This window comes from Vanacampus margaritifer, chromosome 15, assembly GCF_051991255.1.
Source record: "Vanacampus margaritifer isolate UIUO_Vmar chromosome 15, RoL_Vmar_1.0, whole genome shotgun sequence".
In the NCBI taxonomy this organism is placed as follows: Eukaryota; Metazoa; Chordata; class Actinopteri; order Syngnathiformes; family Syngnathidae; genus Vanacampus; species Vanacampus margaritifer.
This window is the reverse complement of record NC_135446.1, coordinates 14,706,495-14,732,402: the sequence shown is the minus strand read 5'-3', so window position 1 is coordinate 14,732,402 and position 25,908 is coordinate 14,706,495. Positions and strand designations below refer to the sequence as shown.

Sequence of the window (25,908 nt, the reverse complement as noted above, 5' to 3'; positions counted from 1 at the left end):
AGCATGTTGCTAAGATTTCTTCACCAGAAGCAGAAGATACAGTTCTTCAATGTCCTGAAGATAGCGTAGTAGCAAAAGCACCTTCATCAGAACCAGCTACGGATGTTGATCTGAATGGGCAAGATCCGGACGTAGCAAGGGTGTCTTCAACAGAAGAAGTAGATACCGATTTTCTGTGGCCGGAAGATAGGCTCGCAAGGAAGCCTTCATTAGAATTAGTCGGAAATTCTGACCTTGAGTGGCCACAAGACATCACTGAAAAGAGATTGTCTGAAATAAGCGAGGAGGACCTCGAGTCGCCTGAAGACGGGGTACCTAAGCTGCCTTCATCAGAAGCAGCAGTGGATGCCGAGCCTCAATTGTTCGAAGACCAGGAAGTCAAGTCGCCTCCCTTGGAAAACGAACAATTGTTTGATGCGTTTGATGCCAAGACGCCCTCGGTAGAAGCAGTAGTAGACGCTGACCCTCAACTATATGAAGACCAGGAAGTGGTAATGAGTCCTCTTTTGGAAGAAGCGACTGATGTTGCTCATCCGTTGTTTGATGTTAAGATACCATCAATAGAAACAGTAGAAGATGTTGATGCTGTATTGTCAGAACGAAAGGTGCTCGCAATGTCTTCAAATGAAATGGCTGTCGATACGGACACAAGATTGTCTGATGACACGGCAAGCAAGAAGCCCTCAGCTGAAGCAGTTTTGTATCCTGTGCCAGCAGAGGTTAAACCTCAATTGTCAGAAGACAGGCTTTCTAGGAAGTCTTTTTCTCCAGCAGAAGCGATAGTTGTTCGTAAATCGTCAGACGACAGGATATCTAGCAAGTCTTTATCCGAAGCAGAAGTTCTTCGTAAATTGTCCGACGACAGGATATCTAGCAAGTCTTTATCCGAAGCAGAAGTTCTTCGTAAATTGTCCGATGACAGGATATCTAGCAAGTCTTTATCCGAAGCAGAAGTTCTTCGTAAATTGTCCGATGACAGGATATCTAGCAAGTCTTTATCCGAAGCAGAAGTTCTTCGTAAATTGTCCAAAGACAGGGTGTCAAGGACGTCTTCATCCAAAGAGGACGTAGACGTTCCTAAATTGTCGGAAGGCAGGGTATCCAGGAGGTCTTCATCCAAAGCGCCGGACATTCGAAAAATATCAGAAGACAGGATATCAAGGAGGTCTTCGTCAAGAGCAGCAGTGGAAGCCATCTCGAGACTGTCAGAAGGCCGGAGTTCAAGGAGGTCTGCAGCCGAGGCCATCTCCAAATTGTCAGAAGACCGGATATCCGGAAGGTCTTCATCTAGAACGCCAAGCGAAGTCTCGAAATTGTTAGAAGACCAGATATCAGGGAGGTCTTCGTCAAAACTGCTGGGAGACAATGAGCATAAATGGTCCAGAGACCGGCTATCCAGGTCTTTGTCAGAAGCACTACTTTGCAAAAAATTGTCTGAGCAGGAAAGTTCACCCCAATTGACATCAAGCCTTGACAAGACACCGCGAGTCAAATTCCAAACTAGGACCTCCCTTTGGACCAGGTGGAAACGAATGAGTCAGAGGAGGACACAGCCACTTCTGCAGGACTGTCCCGCTGCCTTCATGAGCTGTATCAGAACAAAACCGGCTATTATTCGGCCCATTTTCACAAAAGTCAAGTCGATGTGGAAGACTCACTACGGGCGGCGGCGGAAGAGCAAGAGGGTGAAAGCCAAGTGCGACAGAAAAGTCGAGAGACCGCTACGTGCAAAAGTCTCCAGCGAAAAGGCCAGGGAGGCTTCTGTTGCCTCGTCCATCAAATCCGTCGAGTTGCCGCCCAGCGAGGATGAGGAGAAGTTCTTGAGGGCCAAATCTGCACAGTCGATGGCGGCCGGCCAGAATATCCATAGCTTCTTTGAGAATATGTTTAAAAAGGAGTTTTCCAAAAGGTTAGAAAAATCCCTGAAAAGGGGTCTCTTGGATGTAGTCAATGATTACATGCCTGAAAAAGGTTCTGCGGATAAACCGCCAAAGCAGTAAGCAGACCTTGCGAAAAGATCCCCTCAGTTTTAGTGGAGGATTTTAACGGTAACATGGACGGTAACCGACAGTCCGCTGACTGTACTTGTTTAAAGTAGCACATACACATGTACCAATTCCAATAAAAATGGAATTCCACGTTTTCTCCGCTTTGCTAATTCCATAATCACATTCATTACGTAGTCACATGACACCCCTTACCAAACTTTGCCCGGTGACGGTATCATTTACGGCAGTGGTCCCCAACCTTTTTTTCACCACGCACCGGTTCATACGTGTCCACAACTTTGGCGGACCGGCAACCCAGTGGGTTGAGGGTGGGGGGGTGCGCTTGGCTGTTCGTCGGCTGATTAATAAAAGGCTACGACAACAAACGCAAGTCCACTACCATAACAAGGGTAACAAAACGCGACAAGAGATAATTAGCATCTTGACATGTGTCAAGAGTCCGTCGTAAACAGAGAGAATCTGGTCACTTTTCAAAATAAAATATTTTTAAGCCTCGGCTAATCAAACCATGTGTCAAGAGTCCATCGTAAACAAGAGAGAATCTGGTCACTTTTCAAAATAAAATATTTTTAAGCCTCGGCTAATCAAAACATGAGTCAATAGTCCATCGTAAACAGAGAATCTGGCCACTTTTCAAAATAAAATATTTTTAAACCTCGGCTAATCAAAACGTGTCAAGAGTCCGTCGTAAACAAGAGAGAATCTGGTCACTTTTCAAAATAAAATATTTTTAAGCCTCGGCTAATCAAAACATGTGTCAATAGTCCATCGTAAACAGAGAATCTGGTCACTTTTCAAAATAAAATATTTTTAAGCCTCGGCTAATCAAGACATGTGTAAAGAGTCCATCGTAAACAGAGAGAATCTGGTCACTTTTCAAAATAAAATATTTTTAAGCCTCGGCTAATCAATTAACCGGGAGTACAGTACGTTTTTTTTATTCTTTCAACTGTGCGGCCCGGTCCAAAGGGGCCCACAGCCCGGTACAGGTCCGCGGCCCGGTGGTTGGGGACCACTGATTTACGGCAAATATTTCCCCTATTCTTGCAGAATGTGCGCTATACTTTTATGATCATATATAGACCAGTAAAAGAAAACATTTAATATAAAGTCACCTCAGGAAGAGGTCACTCCAAATCGAGTTTTATTTGAATAGACTAAAAAAAAAACAGTTCAGGTCAAACAAATGAGAAAATAAAAAAGTCAAATTTCGATGGAATTATTTGCCTGCAAGCTTGTAAGGCCAATGCTTCATTCAAGGTTCCAGGCAGTGAGAGGTGGTACCTTCGAGTAACCTTTACGAAACACATTGCGCTGATGGGTGGCCCTGGGACTTCGCTTGTTCTGGAGGTAGCGGGCGGCCACGGCGAGCGCAAAAGACGTCCCCCCCCGCTCGAATGCAAAATGGCAGCAGTGACGCGGCAGCTCGGGGTGCCTAATCGTCATCTTTGCCTCCCGTTTTACTCAGCTAAAACACACAAAAGTAGAATAAAAGCCATTATGACGCAACAAAAGTGACTTGTTCAAAAAATGGATTATGATGCGTTTACTTACATGCTGGATGTTCGTTGTAACGATAGGAGGAAGAAAAAAAAAATTAATTGTGTTCTATGCTTAAAGGCATGTAGAGGACCACTAAGTGTACGTACTTTGATGACGTCAATCCAGTTCCAACCTCTTGGCAGTTCCCCTTTGTTATCTGAAAGCCAAATCAAGCAGTTCACATGAAAAAAAAACAATATGGTTGATGGTCAGATTCCTGTGACCCCCCCCCCCCCCCCCCCCCCCACACCTGTTCGATTGATGATCCTCCTCTTCTGCGCTTTAGTGAGCTGCTCCTTCCGCTCTTTCTTTTTGGCTACTGTAACATTCGGTATGGCCTCACCGCCGGACGTTAAAGTCTGACGGCGACGGGAAAGAAGCGGGTCAGTGCCCATGGCATACGCTCACGACGCTCTACAACGAATTTTAAACCGACCACGGCGGTGACCAGGGGTCTGTGGTTCTCCATCAGTGCTTCTTGGTTCTCCTTGGCCCACTCGAACAAAGTGTACGTCATGGCGTCGCCCAGATTGGCCTCCGCTTGTTCCTTCATCTTCGACAGGATGAGCTGCTTGGTTTCGGGGGCGCTGACGTTGGCGGAGCAATTTAATTTTATTTGTCAATTTTGAAGCACGCGGCTCACTGGGTAACTTACATTCGATTGTTAAAAAAACCATCCAGGGAGATTTGAGGAGCAGTCTCGGGGTACGTCTCTGGCCACGTGATGTCCAAGATGAATGCTTTGGAGTCCTCCAGGTCTCCTATCTGTCGATGTATTGGTTATAAATTATAATTAGCATCCGACCGACATATAATGAATAGAATAACATCATTTTTATTTTTATCCTTTATAACAATGAAGATGGGGTTGTCGAAACACTTTTTCCACAGAAATGTTTCAACCCAGTTTTTGTCCCACCTGCGAGGGATGTGGGTTTTTCAACAGCAGCACTTTTATTCTGGTGAAAGCATTTAACACCCACATCACCCGCAGCTGTGAAGAGGGCTTCAACAAATGGTTTTCAAATCACCATTTTCATCAACTGTCTTTAATATAGATTCTTAGATCATATCCGACCGAAACATACTGTATATGTCTAATGAATCTGTGATTATAATCCAGATCACATAGTAAAACGCAATAATGAAGGTTCTCCAGGTTTCCTTTTTGTTGATGTATTGCATTAAAAAAAAGCAACAAGACAATCCTGCTTTTTGAATTTTACTCCAACCAAAAGAACAAGCAATACTCACCCTTAATTGAAATGAAACTGGACTAAGCTCTTTAAAACACTCGTCACCCTCGTAGATAGAGCGAAGAGCCTCCAACTCCATCTAAAAACAAGCACATTACTGACTGCAATGCTAGTTTTAACATGCTACTATTAGGCAGTTAGCATTTTGCCGCTAGCCACGTTAACTGTCCATTCACGCCCTACCTCTTGATCCTCATTCGCTGTCATGGTTTCGTTTTCGTTGGACCGTGGCGTGCTCTCTCCGCGGAGCTACACGTTCACGATAAAGAAGCCATGGCTGTCAGTAAAAAGCGATAGTTTACAACTTGTGCGGTAACATACTAACAGTACCACCGTGACATTTTCGCGCATGCGCAAAGAGCAATCCTCTTGCTCATTGGTCGTTGTCAAACCACCAACGCCAAGACGCATTTATCGCCACCTAGTCGACAGAGTGAGTAAGAAAATAAACGATATCGACTCTACCATACTCGCGGTTTGTCAACCGCGGATTAACACTTTATATTAAAACATTTTTGGGGGTTGGGTGGGGGGGTAATTGTTTTTCTACCCTTCTACCTTTTTCATGGAAAACATAATGAATGTTTATCAGCGTTTTTGAAGATTTTTTGTTTTGTTTTTTGGACTTGAAATTGAGATGGATGGATGGACCATACCATATTGACACCATTATTAACTCAAGAGAGCCAGAATCCAATTTATGACACCATTAGGAAGCAAACCTAGACAGATTCGCCAAATATGATCAGTGTTATGACATGCTTAGAAATCAACCAATGACCAATGAGAGGAAATTAGAACATGGATTGTCCGAAGTCAATGAAAGTAGCGAACGTTTTGTAAAAAATATTTTATGTACCTTTACAAAAGTGGTGAAACAAACAAAGCGAAAGACATTCAAATCAATGTGAGTATGTGGAGGAACAAAGGGGATGGAGGTGTTCCATCAAGTACTCGGTCAACATGTAAACAGTGTTTAAAAAGAAGCAGGTGAAGCTCTTCTTCTTCTTCTTCTTCTTCTTCTGTGTCTCCGGAGTTACGCACTGTGAACCAGCAGCACACCAGGTGAGTGAATTAGACAGAACTGCAAACAAATTCCAGTTGGTGACCTACCCCTTGGCACATGCCAACTACCCCGAACTACATACTATGATATACTACCAAAACAATATTTGGTAGTATATCTTCTTCACTCAGTTATGTTTTCACAATGATAAAGTGGTATTTGTTGGTCGGTGTGCAGCTGGCTATCGACGTTCATGATTCATTTGAGCATTTATTCCGTATCTTTGATATCAAACTTAAGGTCCGTGTACTAGCGTGCACTTTGTCGTCAATAAATGCTCAAACGGCTTTCCATTGAGGATTGGACTTGTGGTAACGATTTTCAAGCAATTCTGGACACCCCCTCCCCACGCATGGAAAAGACCTCTTTGGCACAGAACACAAATCCGAGACAAATTGTAAACAGGATGACAGTTTTCGTACACAAATGTTTAAAAAATGACATTAAAAGAACCGATTTTGGCAAAAATGCGGTGCCGCTTCGTCTCAGTCTGCGAGGCCTCAGTGCAAAACTGCGTCAAATGTGGCGAAGATTTCCAGCGCGCCGACCCGTCGGTTTCGTTGAAACGTCGTCCTCCCCCCCACCGCGGTGTGCCGGGACCGCCCGGTGGTCTACCAACATAGCAATGTTACTTTAGTGCAAAAAAAGGCTTGGAGGGAGAAGAGGAAGGCCGTCTTCACGATGGAGGTGAGGCCGCGTTGGGTTTGGCACCTGGGACCGGTCTAGGGGGGAGAGAACAAAGGTAACAAGAACCGCTTCAATCAGCTATTCCAACATGCTCTGAATATATTTTCAATATGTTAACTCTTTGACTGCCAGACGTTTTCAGAAAAGAGATGCCGTGGGCGCCAGCCGATTTAAGCATTTTGACTGATCTTTCAAGGTCCACAGAAAATTATGTTTTTGGACTATGGAAACACACATACTAGCAAATGAAAGATTGGACTCTCATCTTTTATCAGGAAAAAAAAGTTTGTTTCTACCTTATTCCGTTCTTCAGTAATCAACAATAGAAAATGGTTAGTTTCACCTCTGTTTTGAAACAAACGTCTTTTAACGTCTTTGGCACTCCTCCATAGGATTTTACTAAACGTTATTTAACGTTTTTGGCAGTCAAAGAGTTAAAGTGTTTAAAAGGTGTGTTTTCATATTTACATATCGGTCATTTACATAAAATGTGATTAATAATAATAAAGATATCTGATTAAATTTTTATTAAAAGCTACCCCTAGATGGCAGTAATGCCTAAGGTATGAAGTTCCATAGCCAGTTGTTATGTTGAGGTGGTTTTATATACATACTAACTTTGCACTTCATTTTAATCAATGTTTATTATCAACACTACAGAATATTTACAGCAATATAAAAAAAAAAGCAAAAAAAATACGTTGACTGTACATGTAGGTGACGACGAGCAAAATCCTCACCTGAGAGCTCTGTGAGGGGGCTTGCCTGACACTCTGCCCGCAGGTTGGAGTCCTCCTGCTGGTGGCATCATGACCAGCAGGCTGGGCGAGGGTTTTGAGGTGAGCACCCTCACTGGGGAGCCTCCCCTGGCGGGACTGAGGGGAAGGGGCCTCTGCGGGGGCAAGGGAGACGGTCTGGGCTGAAAAAAAAAGGAAAAAAGTGGCCATCATCATATTATAGTTAGTTAATATTTCTTTGTGGGACTTGAATAAAATCAAGTGACAGCCTCACCAATGGCGATCGCGTCGGGTTGAGGGGCAGGGGCTTCTTGGGCGGGCTCAGTCGCTGCGGGGATTTGCGGGGGGCCGCCGGGAGTGGGGGACGGGGCCCCTTGGCATCCCGAGTCAACGGGGCGGGACGCAGGGGCCGCACGATGTTGACCGGCTGGGTGCCGCCTGCCGTCGGGTCTGGTCGGAGAGGAAGAACCTCTTTGCTGGTGGCAGAAAGCTAGAGGGCAGAAAACAAATGAATAAAAATAAAATATTAAATATCAAAAAAATAATAACTTGATTTTTTTTTTAAATACTGCGAGAGGAAAAAAATTAATATATATATTATTATTCTATTTTTTTTTCTTAAAAAAACATTTCCGCTTTAAGGACAAAAATAAATAAATAAATTAATAAAAACAAACATGATTTAAAAAAAAAGTATAATAATAATAATAATGAATAAATAACTATTAAAAAAAATGTACAATAACAATATAATTGTTTTGTTTTTGTTAGGGGACAAAAAATATATCTAAATAAAAATAAAATAAAATAAAAATATGATTTTTTTAAAACATTTCTGCTAAAGAACAACAAATAAATAAATAAAATAAAAACATGATTTAAAAAAATATGTTATAATAATAATAAATGAATAAATAATTTTTTTTTAAAAGTACAATAACAATATAATTGTTTTGTTTCTACTAGAGGAGAAAAATAAATAAATAAATAAATACTGTAAAAATAAAAACATGTATATGTATATATATATATATATACATATATAAAAATATTTTTTAAATGTTATTTTTAATGAGATTAATTGAAAGGACCCCCTGAACTCACCCCCTTGTGGCTGCTGGCTTTGCTGATTGGTCCGACAACCTTCAGGTGAAAGGCAGGATTCAAGTGGCTGTTCTTGGCTTTCTCCATCTTCGTCCTGACCACAAGAGGGCACAATACAAGCATCACAACCAATGGCAGGTAACCAAAGCAGTCTTTCAAAGCCGTTCTGGCTCGACCGCAAAGAGAAATGATGACTTTGAGAATCGATTCGCTACTTGTTGCTCTTGTTCTTCTCTCTCTGCACGAGCCACTTGTGGTAGTAGGAGGTCTTGATCCGGTAGCAGTAGAAGAGCAGCAGCACGCTGGGCAGTAGCACCAGGAAGGCGAACAAAAGCCCCGCCACCAAGCCCACCTGACCTGCACGCACGACGTTAGAAATGTGCTCGTCAGCTCCCAAAACTTGTTGTCTTTTCACAGTGCCCACATGCGTGCGTGCGTGCGTGTGCGTACTCACTATCATACTGCACAGGGCCGCTGTCCACGCTGCCTCCGAGTCCCGGCTTCTCGCAGAAAGGGGGCGCCCACCCTCGATGACAGTGGCAGTTGCCGTTGCTGTTGCACACCTACGGTAAAAGGTCAAAACCGGTCAAGGCGGGAAAAAGAAGGAGCTCGCCGGCGCATAAACGGCCCCCGTGAGCCTCGGTGGCAGGGATGATGCGCTAATGAATTTTACAACATGTAAACACACACGTGCGATCTCGGCCGAGTCCGATATGGGATGACTTGATAATAAGGCGGCGCTGGATTGCGATGGCGGACAATTCCAGCTGCTGCTTCCATTATCAGCCAAAAGCCAGCTGACCCGCCGAGAGGTTTATGGACTCATGAATCTTGCATGTCTCCTTATCTGCCTTATTCTGCTGCTCCAATAAATCCTCACACACATTGTTGATTTTTGCTCTTGTCTTATTCCTGCCATTTTACGACAGGTGCGCGCAGCGTGACGGGCGGCTTTTGTGCCCTCACCCCGTTGCCATGGCAGCGTGAGATGCAAGACTCCAGCTCGCTGAAGGATCCGTTCTGACATCGGCGCTCCCGGCACACCTGCAAAGATAACACGAGCAAGTTGGGTTGGACTCACACGCTGGGTGAGATCACACGCACGCACACACAAACAGGTACTCACTCGCTCTTCTTTCACTCTCACTAAGCCTCTCGCACTTATTCTCTTGGGAACTCTCACACACCTCTCTCTCACACTCTCAGCTTCTCTCTCTCTCACACACTCTCTCAAACACTCATGCTCTCTCGCTCGCGCTCTCTCGCTCACTCACTTTCTCTCTCTCACTCACTCTTTTTTCACTCTCACAAAGCCTCTCGCACATATTTTCTTGGGAACTCTCACATTCCTCTCTCTCACACTCTCAGTATCTCTCGCTCATGCTCTCTCACTCGCGCTCTCTTGCTCACTCACTCGCTCACTTTCTCTCTCTCACTCACTCTTTTTTCACTCTCACAAAGCCTCTCGCACATATTTTCTTGGGAACTCTCACACACCTCTCTCTCACACTCTCAGAATCTCTCTCTCTCTCGCACACTCTCTCAATCGCTCATGCTCTCTCGCTCACTCACTCTCACTTTCTCTCTCTCACTCACTCTTTTTTCACTCTCACAAAGCCTCTCGCACATATTCTCTTGGGAACTCTCACACACCTCTCTCTCTCCCTCTCAGAATCTCTCTCTCACACTCTCTCTCAAACGCTCATGCTCTCTCGCTCACTCACTCTCTCACTTTCTCTATTTCTCTCTCCATCCAAACTTATTCAAGCATTCCCCCCTCCCCTTCCATATTCCAGTGTCATAATAATGATTGATCACATTAAAAAGAAGCGGCACGACAGTCTAAGCAAATAAAAATTTAGATGAGAGGCAGAATGGATGAAAGGGCGGACTACTGCTTGCTGTTTTATTTAGAATTTCACAGTAGCTATTGAGATGGTAAAAAAGTGCCCGGGGCACCATTAATATTTTGCTCTCTATCTTTTGGTTGGCTTTTATTCACACTGATACAGTAAAAGTTGTTTTTTTTTGTTCGTATTTTTGAGTTTTGAAAAAATAAATTATTTATATGTATTATTTTTAAACAGCTCATGCAAAACAGTCCAATTATTGTGCCCCCTGCTAGGTTTGGTTGGGAATGTTTGCTGCATGACAATATATGCACTTTCGAACGGCATACCAAAAAAAAATAAGATATACTGTAAATAAATCTAGTCTTGAGAGGCCAATTTAATATACTGTCTGGCAGGCAATAGTCGAAGCTTCTTCTTGGTCTCTGAAAGGTCTCAGAAAAAACAAACACAAAACAGGACGGAGAGATTCCACCAAGAGTGTGGAAGTGCACGTTAAGTGAGCGGTACTTCACCTTGCCCTCGCCACACTTGGTGCCCGTCATGACCAAGCCGGGGTCGGGCAGGTCGCCCTGGCCGTCCTGGGTGCTGTAGACGTAGGTGCCGCGGCACTTGACCTCGATGCCTCCCGTCTTGATGGTGGTGTCGATGGACACGGCGTTGGTGCCTTTGGGCTTCTTGGCGGCGCTGTGGCACTGGATCTTGCCGCATTTGGCGTCACTGGACAAAAGGTTATTACAGTTCATGAAAACAAACAAAGAAATGAAGTAAAATTGGAAAAAAAAAATCGGTAGTGAAGTGATTTTTTAAAAATCTTGCACTTGACAAATACTCAATTTTTTTTTAAAACTAATAAAATCGAAATTAGCACAAAGCATTTTCGAATAAATAAAACCTGCTCTAAAAATTTATTAAAACTAACTGAAATAAAAAAATGCTAAAATGAAAAATCCAAAACTATTATGATCCTCCACTAGACACATAAAAAAAAAAAAGATCAACTAGGCCATTTTCCACGTACTCTAAATTCTTTTAAACTTCTTTCTCATTGATATGCAAATGAAAACAGGCAAGTACACAAACTCACACGCACGCCATTTGGGGAAGAAAAAAAAAAAAGATGACAATTACAGGACGATGAAGCAGAGTTGTTGCAGTGACTAATGCAAAGATTAGTCAGATTGTAACAGGGGAGATATCGCATTTACATATCCTCTAATCAGCCTCGCCGCGACCGCAACAACGTCTAATGATTCCTGTGGGGCCACATAATCATTGTGGGCAGCGCAGCAATCAACTTCCTTAATCCGCAGGTTCATTAACATAACTAAATTGCTCATTTGGATCCATTAATTAGCCGGAGCAGCGCGCCATGGAAACGGTCCACCCCCCACCTAAAAAAAAAACAGATGTTGGAGGGGGAGAACACATGGGCCCACAAATCATCTCCAGTGTGTGCACTCAGCTGTGCAATTTTTGGACACAAAACATAAAAGAATCAGATAGTTGCTGCACATAAATTGGCAGATTTGTTTATCCTTAACATTGGAAAGGATTATGTGCACGCCTTATCCACTAATTCCTTTTGGCGTTGGCAATAGCTCGTCCTCACTGTGGATGTCGCTGACGGTATCGCGATCACCTTTTGGCGCACTTGACATAGTTTCCGCGCTCGTCTTTCCCGCAGTTCCCGAAAGCGTTCCCTGCTGCGTTGACGTCTTCAAAACAGGCATCGTGGGCCGGACGGGCACCTGGAAAACACAGCGATTTAATTGCGGGAAAAAATGTGCTGGAAGACTCCCCATGATTTTCTTGGCGAAAGTTAGCTCCTCCCCGAAAAGGAAAAAATTTAACCGCCCACACAAAATCCTATTTAGACAGGGATTTGGAACACTCTTAAAACTAGCAATTTCACCCAACTTTGGTTAAAAATAACCCAAATTGTGTGAAATAAATAACCCGGTGCTGGGTTCAAAAGGGAATGGGTTACTTATACTACTGATATTAAACTGAGTTGAGGAGTTGACCCAGCACATTGCGTCAAGCTTTTGATCCAACACTCTAAAAACAATTGGGTCAAAAATAACCCGATTTGTGTCAATCCGCTACTTGGTTTAATGTGACTCAATTTGTTGCTTTGAAGAAAAAAATGTGCCACTTTGCTATAACAACCCAATAAATTTAGTCATTTTGGTTAAAACAACCCATGAAAAAATGGGGTAATTTTGTTTAATTAAAACACCTCCTAAAAATTGGGTCGTTTTGTGCAAAACCACCCCAAAAATTGGGTCATTTTTTAAAAACATCCCCCCAAAATTGGGTTCTTTGGCACCAATTTCAATTTTAAAAAATTCAAAAAATTGGCTCATTTTATTTTAAACACCCCCCAAAAATGAAGTCGTATCGTGCATAACAACCCAAAAAATTGGGTAATTTTGTTAAAAACAACCTCCTAAAAATTGCGTCATTTAGTGCAAAACCACCCCAAAAATTGGGTCATTTTTTAAAAACATCCTAAAAAAATTGGGCTGTTGGCAACAAACGACCCAATTTAAAAACATTCAAAAAATTGGCTTATTTTGTTTAAAACACCCCACAAAAATGAAGTCGTATCGTGCATAACAACCCAAAAAATTGGGTCATTTTGTTAAAAACAACCCCCTAAAAATTGCGTCATTTAGTGCAAAACCACCCTAAAAATTGGGTAATTTTTTAAAAACATCCCCCCAAAATTGGGTTGTTTGGCACCAATTTCAATTTTAAAAAATTAAAAAAATTGGCTCATTTTATTTTAAACACCCCCCCAAAAATGAAGTCGTATCGTGCATAACAACCCAAAAAATTGGGTCATTTTGTTAAAAACAACCCTCTAAAAATTGTGTCATTTAGTGCAAAACCACCCCAAAAATTGGGTCATTTTTTAAAAACATCCTCCCAAAATTGGGTTGTGTGGCACCAATTTCAATTTTAAAAAATTGGCTCATTTGATTTAAAACACCCCCCAAAAATGAAGTCGTATCGTGCATAAGAACCCCAAAAAATTGGGTCATTTTGTTAAAAACAACCCCCTAAAAATTGCGTAATTTAGTTCAAAACCACCCCAAAAATTGGGTCATTATTTCAAAACATCCTAAAAAAATTGGGCTGTTGGCAACAAACGACCCAATTTAAAAGCACTCAAAAAATTGGCTCCTTTTGTTTAAAACACCCCCCAAAAATGAAGTCGTATCGTGCATAACAACCCAAATAATTGGGTCATTTTGTTAAAAACAACCCCCTAAAAATTGTGTAATTTAGTGCAAAACCACCCTAAAAATTGGGTCATTTTTTATAAACATCCCCCCAAAATTGGGTTGTGTGGCACCAATTTCAATTTTAAAAAATTGGCTCATTTGATTTAAAACACCCCCCAAAAAAGTCGTATCGTGCATAACAACCCAAAAAATTGGGTCATTTTGTTAAAAACAACCCCCTAAAAATGGTGTAATTTAGTGCAAAACCACCCCAAAAATTGGGTCATTATTTCAAAACATCCTAAAAAAATTGGGCTGTTGGCAACAAACGACCCAATTTAAAAACATTCAAAAAATTGGCTTATTTTGTTTAAAACACCCCCCAAAAATGAAGTCGTATCGTGCATAACAACCCAAATAATTGGGTCATTTTGTTAAAAACAACCCCCTAAAAATTGCGTCATTTAGTGCAAAACCACCCTAAAAATTGGGTCATTTTTTAAAAACATCCCCCCAAAATTGGGTTGTTTGGCACCAATTTCAATTTTAAAAAATTAAAAAAATTGGCTCATTTTATTTTAAACACCCCCCAAAAATGAAGTCGTATCGTGCATAACAACCCAAAAAATTGGGTCATTTTGTTAAAAACAACCCCCTAAAAATTATGTCATTTAGTGCAAAACCACCCCAAAAATTGGGTCATTTTTTAAAAACATCCTAAAAAAATTGGACTGTTGGCAACAAACGACCCAATTTAAAAACATTTTAAAAAATTGGCTCATTTTGTTTAAAACACCCCCCAAAAATGAAGTTGTATCATGCATAATCATTTTGTTTAAAACAGCCCCCTAAAAATTGCGTCATTTAGTGCAAAACAACCCAAAAAATTGGGTCATTTTGTTTAAAACCCCAAAAATCATTTACCAGCATTTCCTAAAAATGTTAAATGAACTTTAGTAGACAACAAAACTGTCCAAAACGGCAACTAGCTTCAGCCTGCTCAAATTCAATCTTCAACCCAATCTGTTGGGCAAACGTAACCCAATCTGCACAAAATCCACAGCTCCTCCTTTCTGAAAACCAATCCACATACACTATATAACTGAACTGAAAAAGCTCCCGGTGAGTTTGTGTGGCCGAGTTGTCCTTACCGGAGCCCCACAGCTGCAAGCACTGCTGCTCGTGGGTCAGACACATGCCGTTGTAGCAGTAGGCCCGCCCGTACTGGCATGAGGAGCCGTCCAGCAGGTAAACGTTGGTGGGGCAGTAGGGCGACGCACCCGTGCAGTACTCGGGGAGGTCGCAGGCCCCGGCCGGGCCCCGGCACATGCTACCAGCTTGTTTCAACTGGCATGAGAAGCAGAAAGATTTCTTGTGGAATTTTGAATTGCTCGTATCAGAAATCCGATTTTTATTTTAAGGCCTCATCATCGCTCTAGAGAGGAAAAAGTTCGTCATTTTGTCACTTGTGTCAGGTGAAAAGTTGACTGAGCTTGTCTTTGCCATATCAGAATATGCGCATTTGAAGGAAGCGATGAGAGCAGAGATGAGATAGCGTTTGAGGATGTGTGTGTCTGCGCGTGTGTGCTTGCACTACCTTACAACCTTGGCAACACACTCCATGGGCACATTGAGCTCCTTGCTTCAGGGTGCAATTGTTGGCATTGCAACAGTCATTGGTACATTCCTGCAAGCAAACAACAGTCAGCTGTTATTTCTTAACTCCGTGGGCTACATGCTGGACATTTGTGTCACTTCGCCTTTTTTTTTTTTTTTTACTGTTTTAGTGTATTTATTTCAAATGGAATAAATTTTTGTCTGATTTGGTCATTTCTGACGTCCGCTCTTCTCAATAACATCCTGTTTTTACCACAGGGGAGCATTTTTGTGTTTCTGAAAGCTGTTTAATGGCTTACTACTGCGCTCCAACGCAGCAAATGAATTAGGCAATTTTGATTTTAACCCTGGAGAACCCACGGGGTCAAATTTGGCCCCTATAAATTCTGCTACTCAAATAACAAAGACCTACTTTTTTTTTTTTTTACAAATTTAACTTCAAAAGTCCAGAGTGCCACTTCTGACCCCTGCATGGGGCCATCTAGTGGATGAATATTGCACTTACATTGGAAAGACCTTTTTCACCAGTGGGGGGAGAGGGAAAACAATCTCAGACCACATGACCATCCATAGACAAGCAACATAACATATAGACCATGTCTCACTTGACAGGTATCTGAGGTTGACTTTATGAAGGTATTATTTACTTATACTTGTCAAAAAATGTGTTCAAATGATGAGGGTTAAGCGATAATAGGCCCTCCCATTAAATGTTTTTTTTCCCCGTAGGAGTTGAATAAAGCAGCAAAAATCCACCTGTTTTCATCCATCTCGGCGGGCGGCCAATTTGCCACCTGCTGTCAACTGAAAATGACATCACAGTTGCTCAGGGCTCTGGTAACGACCAATCACGGCTCAGCTTGTGAATGCCACGTGACCAAAGTCAGAAAACTGGTGAGCCGTGATTGGTCGTTACCAGAGCAACTATGATGTCATTTTCAGTTGGCAGCAAGTAGCAAAATGGCCGCCGCCATCCGATGGATAAAAAACGGGTACACAATATTCATCCGAATTCTATGTTTAGACTATTGAGAACATATTTATGAAAAGAAAAATTGCGGGTTAAGAAGTGGAAGCTCCCTCTGCTGACAGGGATAAGCTTTAAGTGGCGGCAATGGCAAATAAACTCCGGAAGGGTTAAACTGGAGACGCTTTACGGTGTCAATTCTGCGGCAAAACGATTAAAAGAAGATGACAGGCGAGTCAAAAGTTGACAAAATGTTAGCGAGGAGCGAGGGGTAGGGCGCCGAGTATAAAAATAAAAACGCAGAGGTGCGACACGTTGCTGCTGTTATGTCACGCTGCACACTCGACACACACACACACACACACACACTGCATCCGCTGTTGCCATGGCGCCCTCTGTAGAGCCCGCCGCTCTGCTCCTCCAAACAAATGTGAGAGTTGATTCAAGCATGGGGGAAGCAGGGCAAATTATCCTGGCGTGACAGAACGCAGAGGGGATTATGAGCGATGACAACAACAACAACAACGTGCGCTTGTGTGCTCTGACAGTCGCTTGACAAATAACCAATGATTGAATTATCATTGCATAAAGCAATGTGCCAAGTCATCAAAATTGGTATTGTATCTAACTGACAGACTTCTGTGCCGTACTTTTTTTTTTACTACCCCTAGGCGTTATTGTGACCATTTTTGGGCTTTTTGTTGGTTCTGACCAAGCCATTTCAAAATAAAATACTGCCCACGGGTTAAGAATCAGTACCTCACAGCCACCAATTTGATCGAGGTTTCACATTACACAGCAAACATTTTGTGTACGTTTGAGGAAACCGTGGACAATCCTTTGTGGCAAAAATAAAATAAAATAAAAAATAAAAAAAATAAAAATAAAAGCCCGGTGACCACCTCAATCACTGAAGGGCTGAACTAAAAGAAGAAGATGCGACATGCTCACATCCGGTTCGCCACAGTCGCACTCCTCTCCATCCTCCACGAAGCCGTTGCCGCACCGTTTCCCCCCCACGAGGTCCTTCATGTTGGGCATGTTGTAGAGACACATGCCACCTCCTTTCTGGAAGTAGCTGTCAAGGTCACGCTTGCTGCACTGGCTGAACACCCTCGGAAACGGATGCCTGGGAAGAAGTCACGGACGGTCGATCACAGGGAGGGCAAGCGAGTGGCGCAAACTTCCCCCGGGAGGCGGGGACTCACCCGGTGGCGGCGGCCATGACGCAGCCTCCCTGGTCGGCCGCGGCCTCCACGCAGCAGCCGTCGTGATCGTGACTCATCCCGAAGTTGTGGCCGATCTCGTGGGCCATGGTGGCCGCGGCGCCGATGGAGAGCTCGGAGTGGTCCTGGACGGTCCCAATAAACACGGTTACTATTCAATCACAATACACACACTCCAAAAACAGTTAGGGCAAAAATAGCCCAATTATGGAACAACAGTATAACAGTATATATATTTTTTTAATTAATAAAATTGTTCTGTTTTTCACAACACAACACAAAAAAAATGCCCCCCAAAATAGATTGCTTTGTACAAAAATAACCCCCCAAATTGGACTGTTTTGTACAAAAACAACCCAGTTATTGGTCAAAAAGGGACCCAATGCTACTTGGGTAAATTTGACTTTTTTTTTCTTTTTTCTTTTGACCACTCAACTAAAAACTTTTTGGGGGGGGGTTGTTTGATCCAACTTTTTGTATTTCTGCACATAAAAAATAAACCCATAAATTGGATTGTGTTGTACAAAAATAACCCAATTGTGGGTAAAAATAAAATAAAATAAAATAAAATAAAGTAAAATAACCTGACCAACCACTACTTAGGTCAATTTGACCTGACTTTTGTCTTTTTTCACACAACATAAAATTTTTGTTGTCGACCTAACTTTTTATTTCAAAAATTTATTGTTTTGAATAAAAATAACCCCCCAAAATTGGATTATTTTGCACAAAAACAACCACAAAAAATTGTATTGTGCTGTACGAAAAGAACCCAATTATGGGTTAAAAAGAGGTCGAACGCTACTTGGGTCAATTTGACACAACTTTTCAAATTTGACGATAACATTTTCTTGACTCCAACATATTTTTTTGTGGTCAAAACAAGTAAAAACAATACAAAAAAATAGATTGTTGTGTATAAAAAGAACTCCCAAAATTGGATTGTGTTGTACAAAAATAACCCAATAATGAGGGAAAAAAGGGACCGACTGCTACTAGGGTCAATTTGACTCGACTTTTCGTTTTTGCTTGTTTCTTTGTTTTTGTTTTTTGGAGAACAATGCAATTAAACAACTCAAAAGTTTGTTGTTTGGTACAAAAATAACCACAAAAAAATGTGTTGTACAATATTATCAAATTATGGGGTGAAAAGGGACCGACCGCTACATGTGTCATTTGGTGGTTGTTGTCCCAAAAAAAAAGAAAAAGAAAAAATTGTGAGTTGCTTTGACCTAACCTAAAAAAATAAAGCTAAAATAAACCTCCCAAAAATAGCATTTTGTAGAAAAGTAACCAAAAAAAACATGATTGTACAAAAGTTGATGTCCAATAATTATCAAATTATGACTCAAAAAGGGGATACAAAAGCGTTTTTATTTTTCTTCTTTCGTACAAAACAACCCAATTTTCTGACTCATAATTGGGTTATTTTTTGCACAAAACTTTTGTACTAAAAGAAGAAAAAAAAAGATCAAATTGACCCAAGCATCAGTTGGTCATGTAAACAGCTTTCATGTTGATCAGTGAGGCAGAAGGAGGAGAAAAGTCATTCCCACATACCACATTGATCCCTCCGGAGTTCTCCAGACTGCACATGCCCTCCAGCGGCGCCATCCCTATCGTTGTCCCCTTGAAGATCACGCCGCTGTGGGAGAGGCACGCACGTAAACATCACTCAACCGCCGCCTCCTCCTCCCTGTTGATTTAGTGACTTCACAGTGGATGCACATCGATCGCTGATGCCAGGATGGAAGAGGACACTCAGACAACCTCCGTCCACCTTCTCAAACTCAAGTGTCGGCTCAACTTTTATGCTATGTTGGCAGAACTTTGAAAAAACTAAACCGCGACTCAAATAATATACCTTGGGCCCGCCGCACACCGACAACTCACGTGAGCAGTTGCGCGTTGTCGTGCTTCTTGCGGGACTTCAACTTCTGTCTCCATTGGAGGAAAGACCAGAGTGTGGCGTTGGGTTCCTCTGTAACAATGCATTGGTCCCGCTCGGTCCAGACCTCCAGACCAATAAGAGGCACGCGGATGTTCAGAGCCCTGTAGAACTGAAACCGAAGAGTTCCCCGTCGATCATGTGGTAAATTCCTCCACGGAAGTGCGGCTTACCTTGTCCACGTAATTGGCAATTTCCATGATCCTCGTCTTGATTTTCTCATAGTCTCTATTCTGTCGTTTAAACTGCAGTAAAGGAAAGACAGCCGAGCATCAGCGGCAATAATGAGGTCAAACAGTTTAGATTTAGAACAATGTAACCCAATCAGTCCTGCTTTCACCCGTGTCCATCATTGTAATTATACGGGGCTGGGACTGCACTTTTGCAGGAAAAGTCTTAGTGAAACAGGCGGAGATTTTTTAACTCATTCACTCCCAGCCATTTTCACTGAAGCAAGCCCCTTTGCTCCCGGCTGTTTTACTGGATTTTGATTGATTTTGCAAGGCCCACAGAATTTTGTATTCTATTGCTATAAAATATGGAACCTACCAAAAGAAAGATTAGAGTCTCTTCTTTCATCAAAAAAAAAAGTATATTTCTATCTGTTTCCGTTTTGCAGCAATTAACATTCAAAATATAGCTAAATGTCATCATTGTTCACAAATCTTTTAAGAAATGTGAGTAAATGAGCTTTTTTTCCAACATGGCCCTGGTTGATCTCTTTCGCTCTGCTGCCACCTGCTGGCCGTTTGTGTAATAACTACCATTTCTTCAACCGTTCTTTGCCGTTGAGAGGCTGCGTCGTATGCTCTAGCATAAAAATTAAAAAAACATACAAAATGGAGAAATACGTCTTTGGGACACTTAAAACATTTAAAATAGAACATGCAAAAGTATATTTCTATCTGTTTCCGTTTTGCAGCAATAGAATGTAGCTAAGTTTCAGCATTATTCACAAATCTGTTTAGAACTGTGGGTAAATCAGCTTGTTGCAACATGGCCCTGGTTGATCTCTTATATTCTGCTGCCACCTGCTGGCCGTTTTTGTAATGACTACCATTACTTCAACCGTTTTGTGCATCTGAGAGGCTGCATCAAAGCCTTCTGTATGCTCTAGCATAAAAAAATAAAATTAAACATATAAATATGTCTTTGGGACACTTAAAACCTTAGAACACATTTATACGTTTTTGGGAGCAAATGAGTTAAAGTGACGTTTATGAAGACAGAACGCCTCATCTATGGAGCCTTTTGTCCTGTGCAGACGCCCCTTTTGCTTGCATTTAGACTTCATAAAGTGCACAAATCTTTGCACCTCATGTTGAGTCACATTTTCAGATTAATTTATTGGTTGTGTTTGTAAAAACAAAAAAAAAAAAAAGGGAAGAGGACTTTGAAAAGATAATCACATATTAAAAACAAAATCGCAATTAAATTATTTTTCAAAATCCTTCAGCCCTAATTGGAAGCTGAATATCCCAAACTTGTGAGTAGTGCAAATAAGCGCGCCATTAGCTCCTGGTTGAGATGATGGATGGAGGCGTAGCTTACCAGCGTGTTGTCAGCCACAATGTAGAGCTCCATGTACTTAGTGGTGCCCCACGTGTTTCTTTTCACCTGGAAATTAAGGGGATAGGAAGATTTCACTCGTGTGAAATACACTTGAAATCTTTGGACGGCACTTGTCGATTTTCAGTTTCAGGTCAAAAGTCATAAACTAAGCTACTGGGGTGAAAATAAATAACCTCCGTTGTTTAATGTGTGGTAAGCTTATATTAGGGCTAAACAATTAATTACATTCAAATCGACATTGCAATGCAGCAGAATGCAATTTTCAAATCACAAAGGCGGCAATTTAAAAAAAAAAAGAGCTTAATTTCAGTCCATAGGCTTTATTTTGTTTTTATTTATTTATATAGTGTCATAAATTCAGTGCCTAAGAAGTGCAGTCCACAATTACATATCATTGTTTCGTGATCAAAAGCCTAAATTTGTGTGTGTTTGTTTAAAAAAAAAATTGTGTATTAAATTGCAATACTAAGAAGGAAAAAGTGACTTTTGAATACTGTTTTTTAAATGTAACATGGTTTCATGATTGTGTACGTGGTTCACTGTTTCTTTTTATTTGTGAAGAAGCACACAAAAGCCAAGGTGGCGTCAGTTTTACACTCCAAACCAGGATGGTTAATGGGTAGCCGGCGCCGGGAAAATGGAGAGCCGGGGGAATAAGGAAGATAAAGAAATGGATGGTGCCCCAGTGGAGCGCTAAGAGCGCTTCAGCTAATGATGTGAACCCTTTAAAGTGATTGATGATATAAATATGGGGGAATAAATTAGAAAGAAAATACACAAAGCGTTCAAGACAAATGATGGCGGAGGATACCGAGGAGAAGTGGAGCTAAGCAAGCTACATTCAATTAATCTTCCTTTGTGAAGACACATCAAATAGTTGGAAGCGCCACCCTGAGAGCTATTCAAGATGGTTTACATCCAGCTAAGAAAAGACTTCCGCATCCATCTAGGAAAATGTACTCAAAGGAAAAGTGATAACCTAATGACTATGCCTGGATCCATTTTTGTTTTGCTTTTTACACTCACCCTTAAATGATGCGGTCTGAGGAAGTCGGAGATGTGGTTGGAGAATGCAACGTGATGGCCTTGGCCGCAGTCTCCGCCTTTAAATTCCAGTTGTTCGGCGGGCAGCAAGGAATGGCGGTGGGGAGGACCCGCGCTGACCATTGGCTCCAGGTAGTAAGTGTTGTTAAAATCCAAAGATATCAGGCCCCTGGGTCAAAGGTAATGACAAGCGTGTTCAACTTCATTTGGTTGAACTTGAGGACAGACAAACTATGTTCGGTGTCAACCCTAATTTGATGTTAAACGCCAAGACGGGTTAACAAAAGGGGCTTTTCCACCGCCGGATATTTTGGAGAACTTTTCAATTTACCTTGGTAAAATTCAGTTTGCGCGTTTTTCCACCAACAAAAATTTCCGGGGTTATTAAATTCCCTAGGGGACATCCGAGGACTATCTCAGCAGGAGGGTCTTGCTTTTTTTCTTACTTTGAGGGGACGGGGCTGCACTTATGGAGGACCAAAACTGCCAAAATTCAAAAAAATTAATGACTAAATAAATAAATAAAGGCTAAAAGTGAAAATAAAAACGGATACAAAAAATCATTTTCAAAAATTAAATAAAAAAAAAATATATAAATGGAAATTAAAAAAATACATATATGCATAATTAAATAAATAAAAGTAAAAAAAATATATATAGATATATATATATATAAATAAATGTTCAAATAAATACAAAAATATATATATAAATATAATTAAATATCAATCAATAAATAACATTTCTTCATGGCAGAGTGTCTGCAGCATGAAATAATTAAATGTGAGAGCAGAGTGTTTTTATTTATTGATCGATATTTAATTCTATTTGTATATTTATTTTTGTATTTATTTTGACATTTATTTTTATATTTATTTTTTGAATCTTGTTTTTTATTTTTGTATTTATTTTTACTTTTATTTATTTATTTATGCATACAGTATATGTTTGATTTTTTAAATTTCCATTTATATTTATTTTTTGGATTTAATTTTTGAAAATACTTTTTTGTAAACGTTTTTATTTGCACTTTTAGTCATTAATTTCTTCCTTTACCCAGAACTCAAAGATCCTGGGCTTGTTGGTGAAAAAGCAGCTATTGATAGTTAGGTGGTTCTTGGCGTAAAAAGTAGTGCCGTCCCATGATGTATTTTTTAAGACTGATTCAGAATCAGATACTTGGCATGATAAAATTCTGATAACCAATTAATCAGCCAATTAATTTATAGAATATAAAATGAATAAAGTAGATTATGTTTTGATCCCTTAAATAACTAAGATGTGAGCATTTTTGGACTGTTTTCTAATACGTGTTCACAACACAGAAAAATCTGTAAAAATTTGCAGATTTTTGCAGGGGGGGGTCAAATGTCTTCGTCTTAGCCGATGAATCGGTCGGGCGCGAGTAAAAAGTTTGAGAAGCACTTGCTTAAGAGGATCAAATGAGTCAAGGACGAATGTCTGTCAGGATTAATGAGGATCTTCTGCAAAAGTGGGAATAATCACACAGACGATACCTGTGCCGGGAACACAAGCCAATTTGCATGCATATCAGTCAGGACATGAATCACATCTCTTTTCCTTGTTGAAATATTAACAAAGGTGAAACTGTACGAGACCCTAAAGCGCTAGCGGTGGCTGTGCAGTAAATGTCTTCTAAAAAATAAAAAACAAGATTCAAAAAATAAATATAAAAAGAAATGTCAAAATAAATACAAAAATAAATATACAAATACAATTAAATATTGATCAATAAATAAAAACACAGAAATGCTATTTATTGATTGATATTTAATTCTATTTATATATTTATTTTTGTATTTATTTCAATTTTTTTTTCTGAATCTCGTTTTTTTTTAACTTTTATTTATTTATTTATGCATATAAGTACTTTTTTAATTTCCATTTATGTTTATTTTTTTTAATTTAATTTTTGAAAATAATTTTTTGTATCCGTTTTTATTTTCACTTTTAGTCATTTATTTATTTAGTCATTTATTTTTTAATTTTGGCAGTTTTTGGTCCTCCATAAATGCAGCCCCATCCCCTCAAAATTTCCAGCTTTAAAAAATAAAATAAAAAAGCCAAGAGTGTTTGGATGTTGTCCACACCTGACACCTGAGCACGTGCTGATGGCCACCCAAGAATTCGGATGTCCTCTTACGCTGCCGTGATAGAAACAGTGATCCTAGAGAAAACGGAAAGAAAAACATTTCATGAATACACGGCTTGAAAAAACGACACGGAATTAGCAACGTTTCTGCTCGTCACGTACGTTTATAAGTATCGCCATATGTTTAATTATCATTAAAGTTTTTGTTACGTTAGCGTGCTACGCTATTGGAATTTTCCCTTTGAGTTTCAAGTGACATCAAAGTCCACAAGCAAAGAGGCTGCTGTGAATCCTTGTTTAAGTATAAAAGAATCACAGTATCTCACCATGTCAAAAGCAGCCATTTCGGCCTTATTACCAGCTGCTAATGTTAAAAGGAGACTTTATCGCCACCAGGTTTAAATTATGCAAGCAGGTTGGATTTTTTTTTTTTTTTGAAACCATCCCAAATTGTCAGTTCATCAGAGCGTGAAATGAGCTCTTTCATTCCAGCTCGGTTATAGCGAACATACAAATTAATTGTCAGTGAGAGGAGGAGGGGGGAGGGGGGGGGGATGACGACTGGCCCACCTCCCACCCAACATCCAGCAATTAACTACTACCACGGTGTGAGTTGAATGCAGGGGCTCTCATGTGTGGTGTGGTGTCCAAACGGAGATGCATTTTTGCAGCCTCGCATATTTCATTACTAGGGATGAACAATTAATTAAATTGAAATCTGCTGAATTTTAATTGAAAAAAAAGCATTTTCTTTATTTACCTTGCTTTTTTTTTTGTCAGTTTTTAAACGTAACCTATGTCCCAAATCACAATCACATTGAGGAGAAAAATCGCAAAATGGATTATTGTTCAAAAATTTTCAGTCCTATTCAGGACCATGGATGTTAAAAAAAAAAAAAAAAAAAAGCAGCTATCTATAAGGGGGCTGTGACATTTTACCGCCGGTGCATTTGGATGCTGCTGCATTTATGAAATTACCTTACGCTGTAATTGCTTTTGGAAAGACAAACCTCACAAGTCCTAATCGAATGAGTGTCTCGCCCAAATCAGTTTAGTGTTGAAGGGAAAGTGGAGAATATGAAATCTTCTGCCATGTAAGCAGAACATCATTCTGTCATTTTTGGATTGCTCTTGCGCTTTAACGTGGTTCCAGGCATCTGTGAAAAGTCTACTGTACACTAAAGCCCTTTGTCTGGTGTTTGGCTACACGTTAGCTTAGCAACTAGCATTGGCTTCATCTGTTGCATGCTTATAGGCTACTTTTTGTCCGCCTCTAGTGAACGATGCTTATTATAAGTGTAGCTTATTTGCCGCCACGGAGGCCAGGATTAGTTACATAGAGAATTTAACTCATTCGCTGCCATTGACGGCTATAGACGTAAAAAAATCTTTTGAACTATTTCTATTAATTAAAAAAAAATCCACTTTTGCTAACAAGTGTATGAAAACCTAGAAAAAAACATTTATTGCAAATTTAGAACAGATATAAAATTTGTGATTAATCATTAGTTAACTAGTGAAGTCATGTGATTAATTAAAATATTTAAAAAAAATTTATCGCATGATCATTTTATATCTGTTATTAATGTACAATAAATAAATAAAAAGTTTTCAGAAAAAATGAAATGGATAAATGGTTAAACGAATAAAAATAGTTCACATGAATTTTTGACGTCAATAGTCGTCAATGGCAGTGAATGAGTTAAATACATTCAAATGTACTTGTAGGCTAAAATATTTTCTCAAGTGCTAGAGATTATGCGGAAAAAATGGCAAATCTAATTAATGCACTGCAGACATAATAAAAATGATTAAAAAGTTATGAATAAACTTTTTTATTTTTGAAAGTTTTGGTAGGCGGCACGGTGGCTGACTGGTTAGCACGTCCGCCTCCCAGTGCTGAGGACGTGAGATCGAGTCCGGGCTTCGGCCTTCCT

The 25,908-nt window shown here is 40.5% G+C and overlaps 2 protein-coding genes across 2 annotated transcripts in view; both read right to left on the bottom strand.

The window, feature by feature from the left end:
- Positions 1 to 3,108: 3,108 nt before the first annotated feature.
- rwdd (RWD domain containing 4) lies at positions 3,109 to 5,204 on the bottom strand. The gene is made up of 6 exons (XM_077545358.1): positions 4,991 to 5,204; positions 4,806 to 4,886; positions 4,207 to 4,316; positions 3,988 to 4,138; positions 3,802 to 3,910; positions 3,109 to 3,708 (listed from the first exon to the last, which is right to left on the bottom strand). The coding sequence occupies exons 1-6, from the start codon at positions 5,012 to 5,014 to the stop codon at positions 3,560 to 3,562; spliced, it is 624 nt and encodes a 207-aa protein (XP_077401484.1). The 5' UTR covers positions 5,015 to 5,204; the 3' UTR covers positions 3,109 to 3,559.
- Positions 5,205 to 5,640: 436 nt separating this feature from the next.
- Positions 5,641 to 25,908, bottom strand: part of adam19a (ADAM metallopeptidase domain 19a) — a 53,002-nt gene continuing 32,734 nt past the window's right edge. Inside the window, exons 5-23 of the mRNA XM_077545115.1 lie at positions 23,970 to 24,046; positions 21,841 to 22,027; positions 20,794 to 20,859; positions 19,416 to 19,487; positions 19,188 to 19,354; positions 18,855 to 18,939; positions 17,277 to 17,419; positions 17,020 to 17,197; positions 15,082 to 15,171; positions 14,636 to 14,831; positions 11,894 to 12,002; positions 10,767 to 10,971; positions 9,368 to 9,445; positions 8,856 to 8,964; positions 8,617 to 8,758; positions 8,402 to 8,495; positions 7,572 to 7,787; positions 7,301 to 7,479; positions 5,641 to 6,595 (exon numbers count right to left, since the gene is read on the bottom strand). Coding sequence (XP_077401241.1) covers positions 6,550 to 6,595; positions 7,301 to 7,479; positions 7,572 to 7,787; positions 8,402 to 8,495; positions 8,617 to 8,758; positions 8,856 to 8,964; positions 9,368 to 9,445; positions 10,767 to 10,971; positions 11,894 to 12,002; positions 14,636 to 14,831; positions 15,082 to 15,171; positions 17,020 to 17,197; positions 17,277 to 17,419; positions 18,855 to 18,939; positions 19,188 to 19,354; positions 19,416 to 19,487; positions 20,794 to 20,859; positions 21,841 to 22,027; positions 23,970 to 24,046 — 2,439 coding nt within the window. The 3' untranslated portion in view covers positions 5,641 to 6,549. The remainder of the gene's footprint in view (positions 6,596 to 7,300; positions 7,480 to 7,571; positions 7,788 to 8,401; positions 8,496 to 8,616; positions 8,759 to 8,855; positions 8,965 to 9,367; positions 9,446 to 10,766; positions 10,972 to 11,893; positions 12,003 to 14,635; positions 14,832 to 15,081; positions 15,172 to 17,019; positions 17,198 to 17,276; positions 17,420 to 18,854; positions 18,940 to 19,187; positions 19,355 to 19,415; positions 19,488 to 20,793; positions 20,860 to 21,840; positions 22,028 to 23,969; positions 24,047 to 25,908) is intronic.

Bases quoted from the DNA above. Each gene is read 5' to 3' on its own strand.
- rwdd (XM_077545358.1), bottom strand. From the start codon at position 5,014: ATGACAGCGAATGAGGATCAAGAG. The intron at 4,139-4,206 runs GTAAGTTACCCA...CGCCAACGTCAG, and splicing joins GGTTTTTTTAACAATCGAAT to CGCCCCCGAAACCAAGCAGC. The intron at 3,911-3,987 runs GTCGGTTTAAAA...CGTCGCCGTCAG, and splicing joins GACCCCTGGTCACCGCCGTG to ACTTTAACGTCCGGCGGTGA.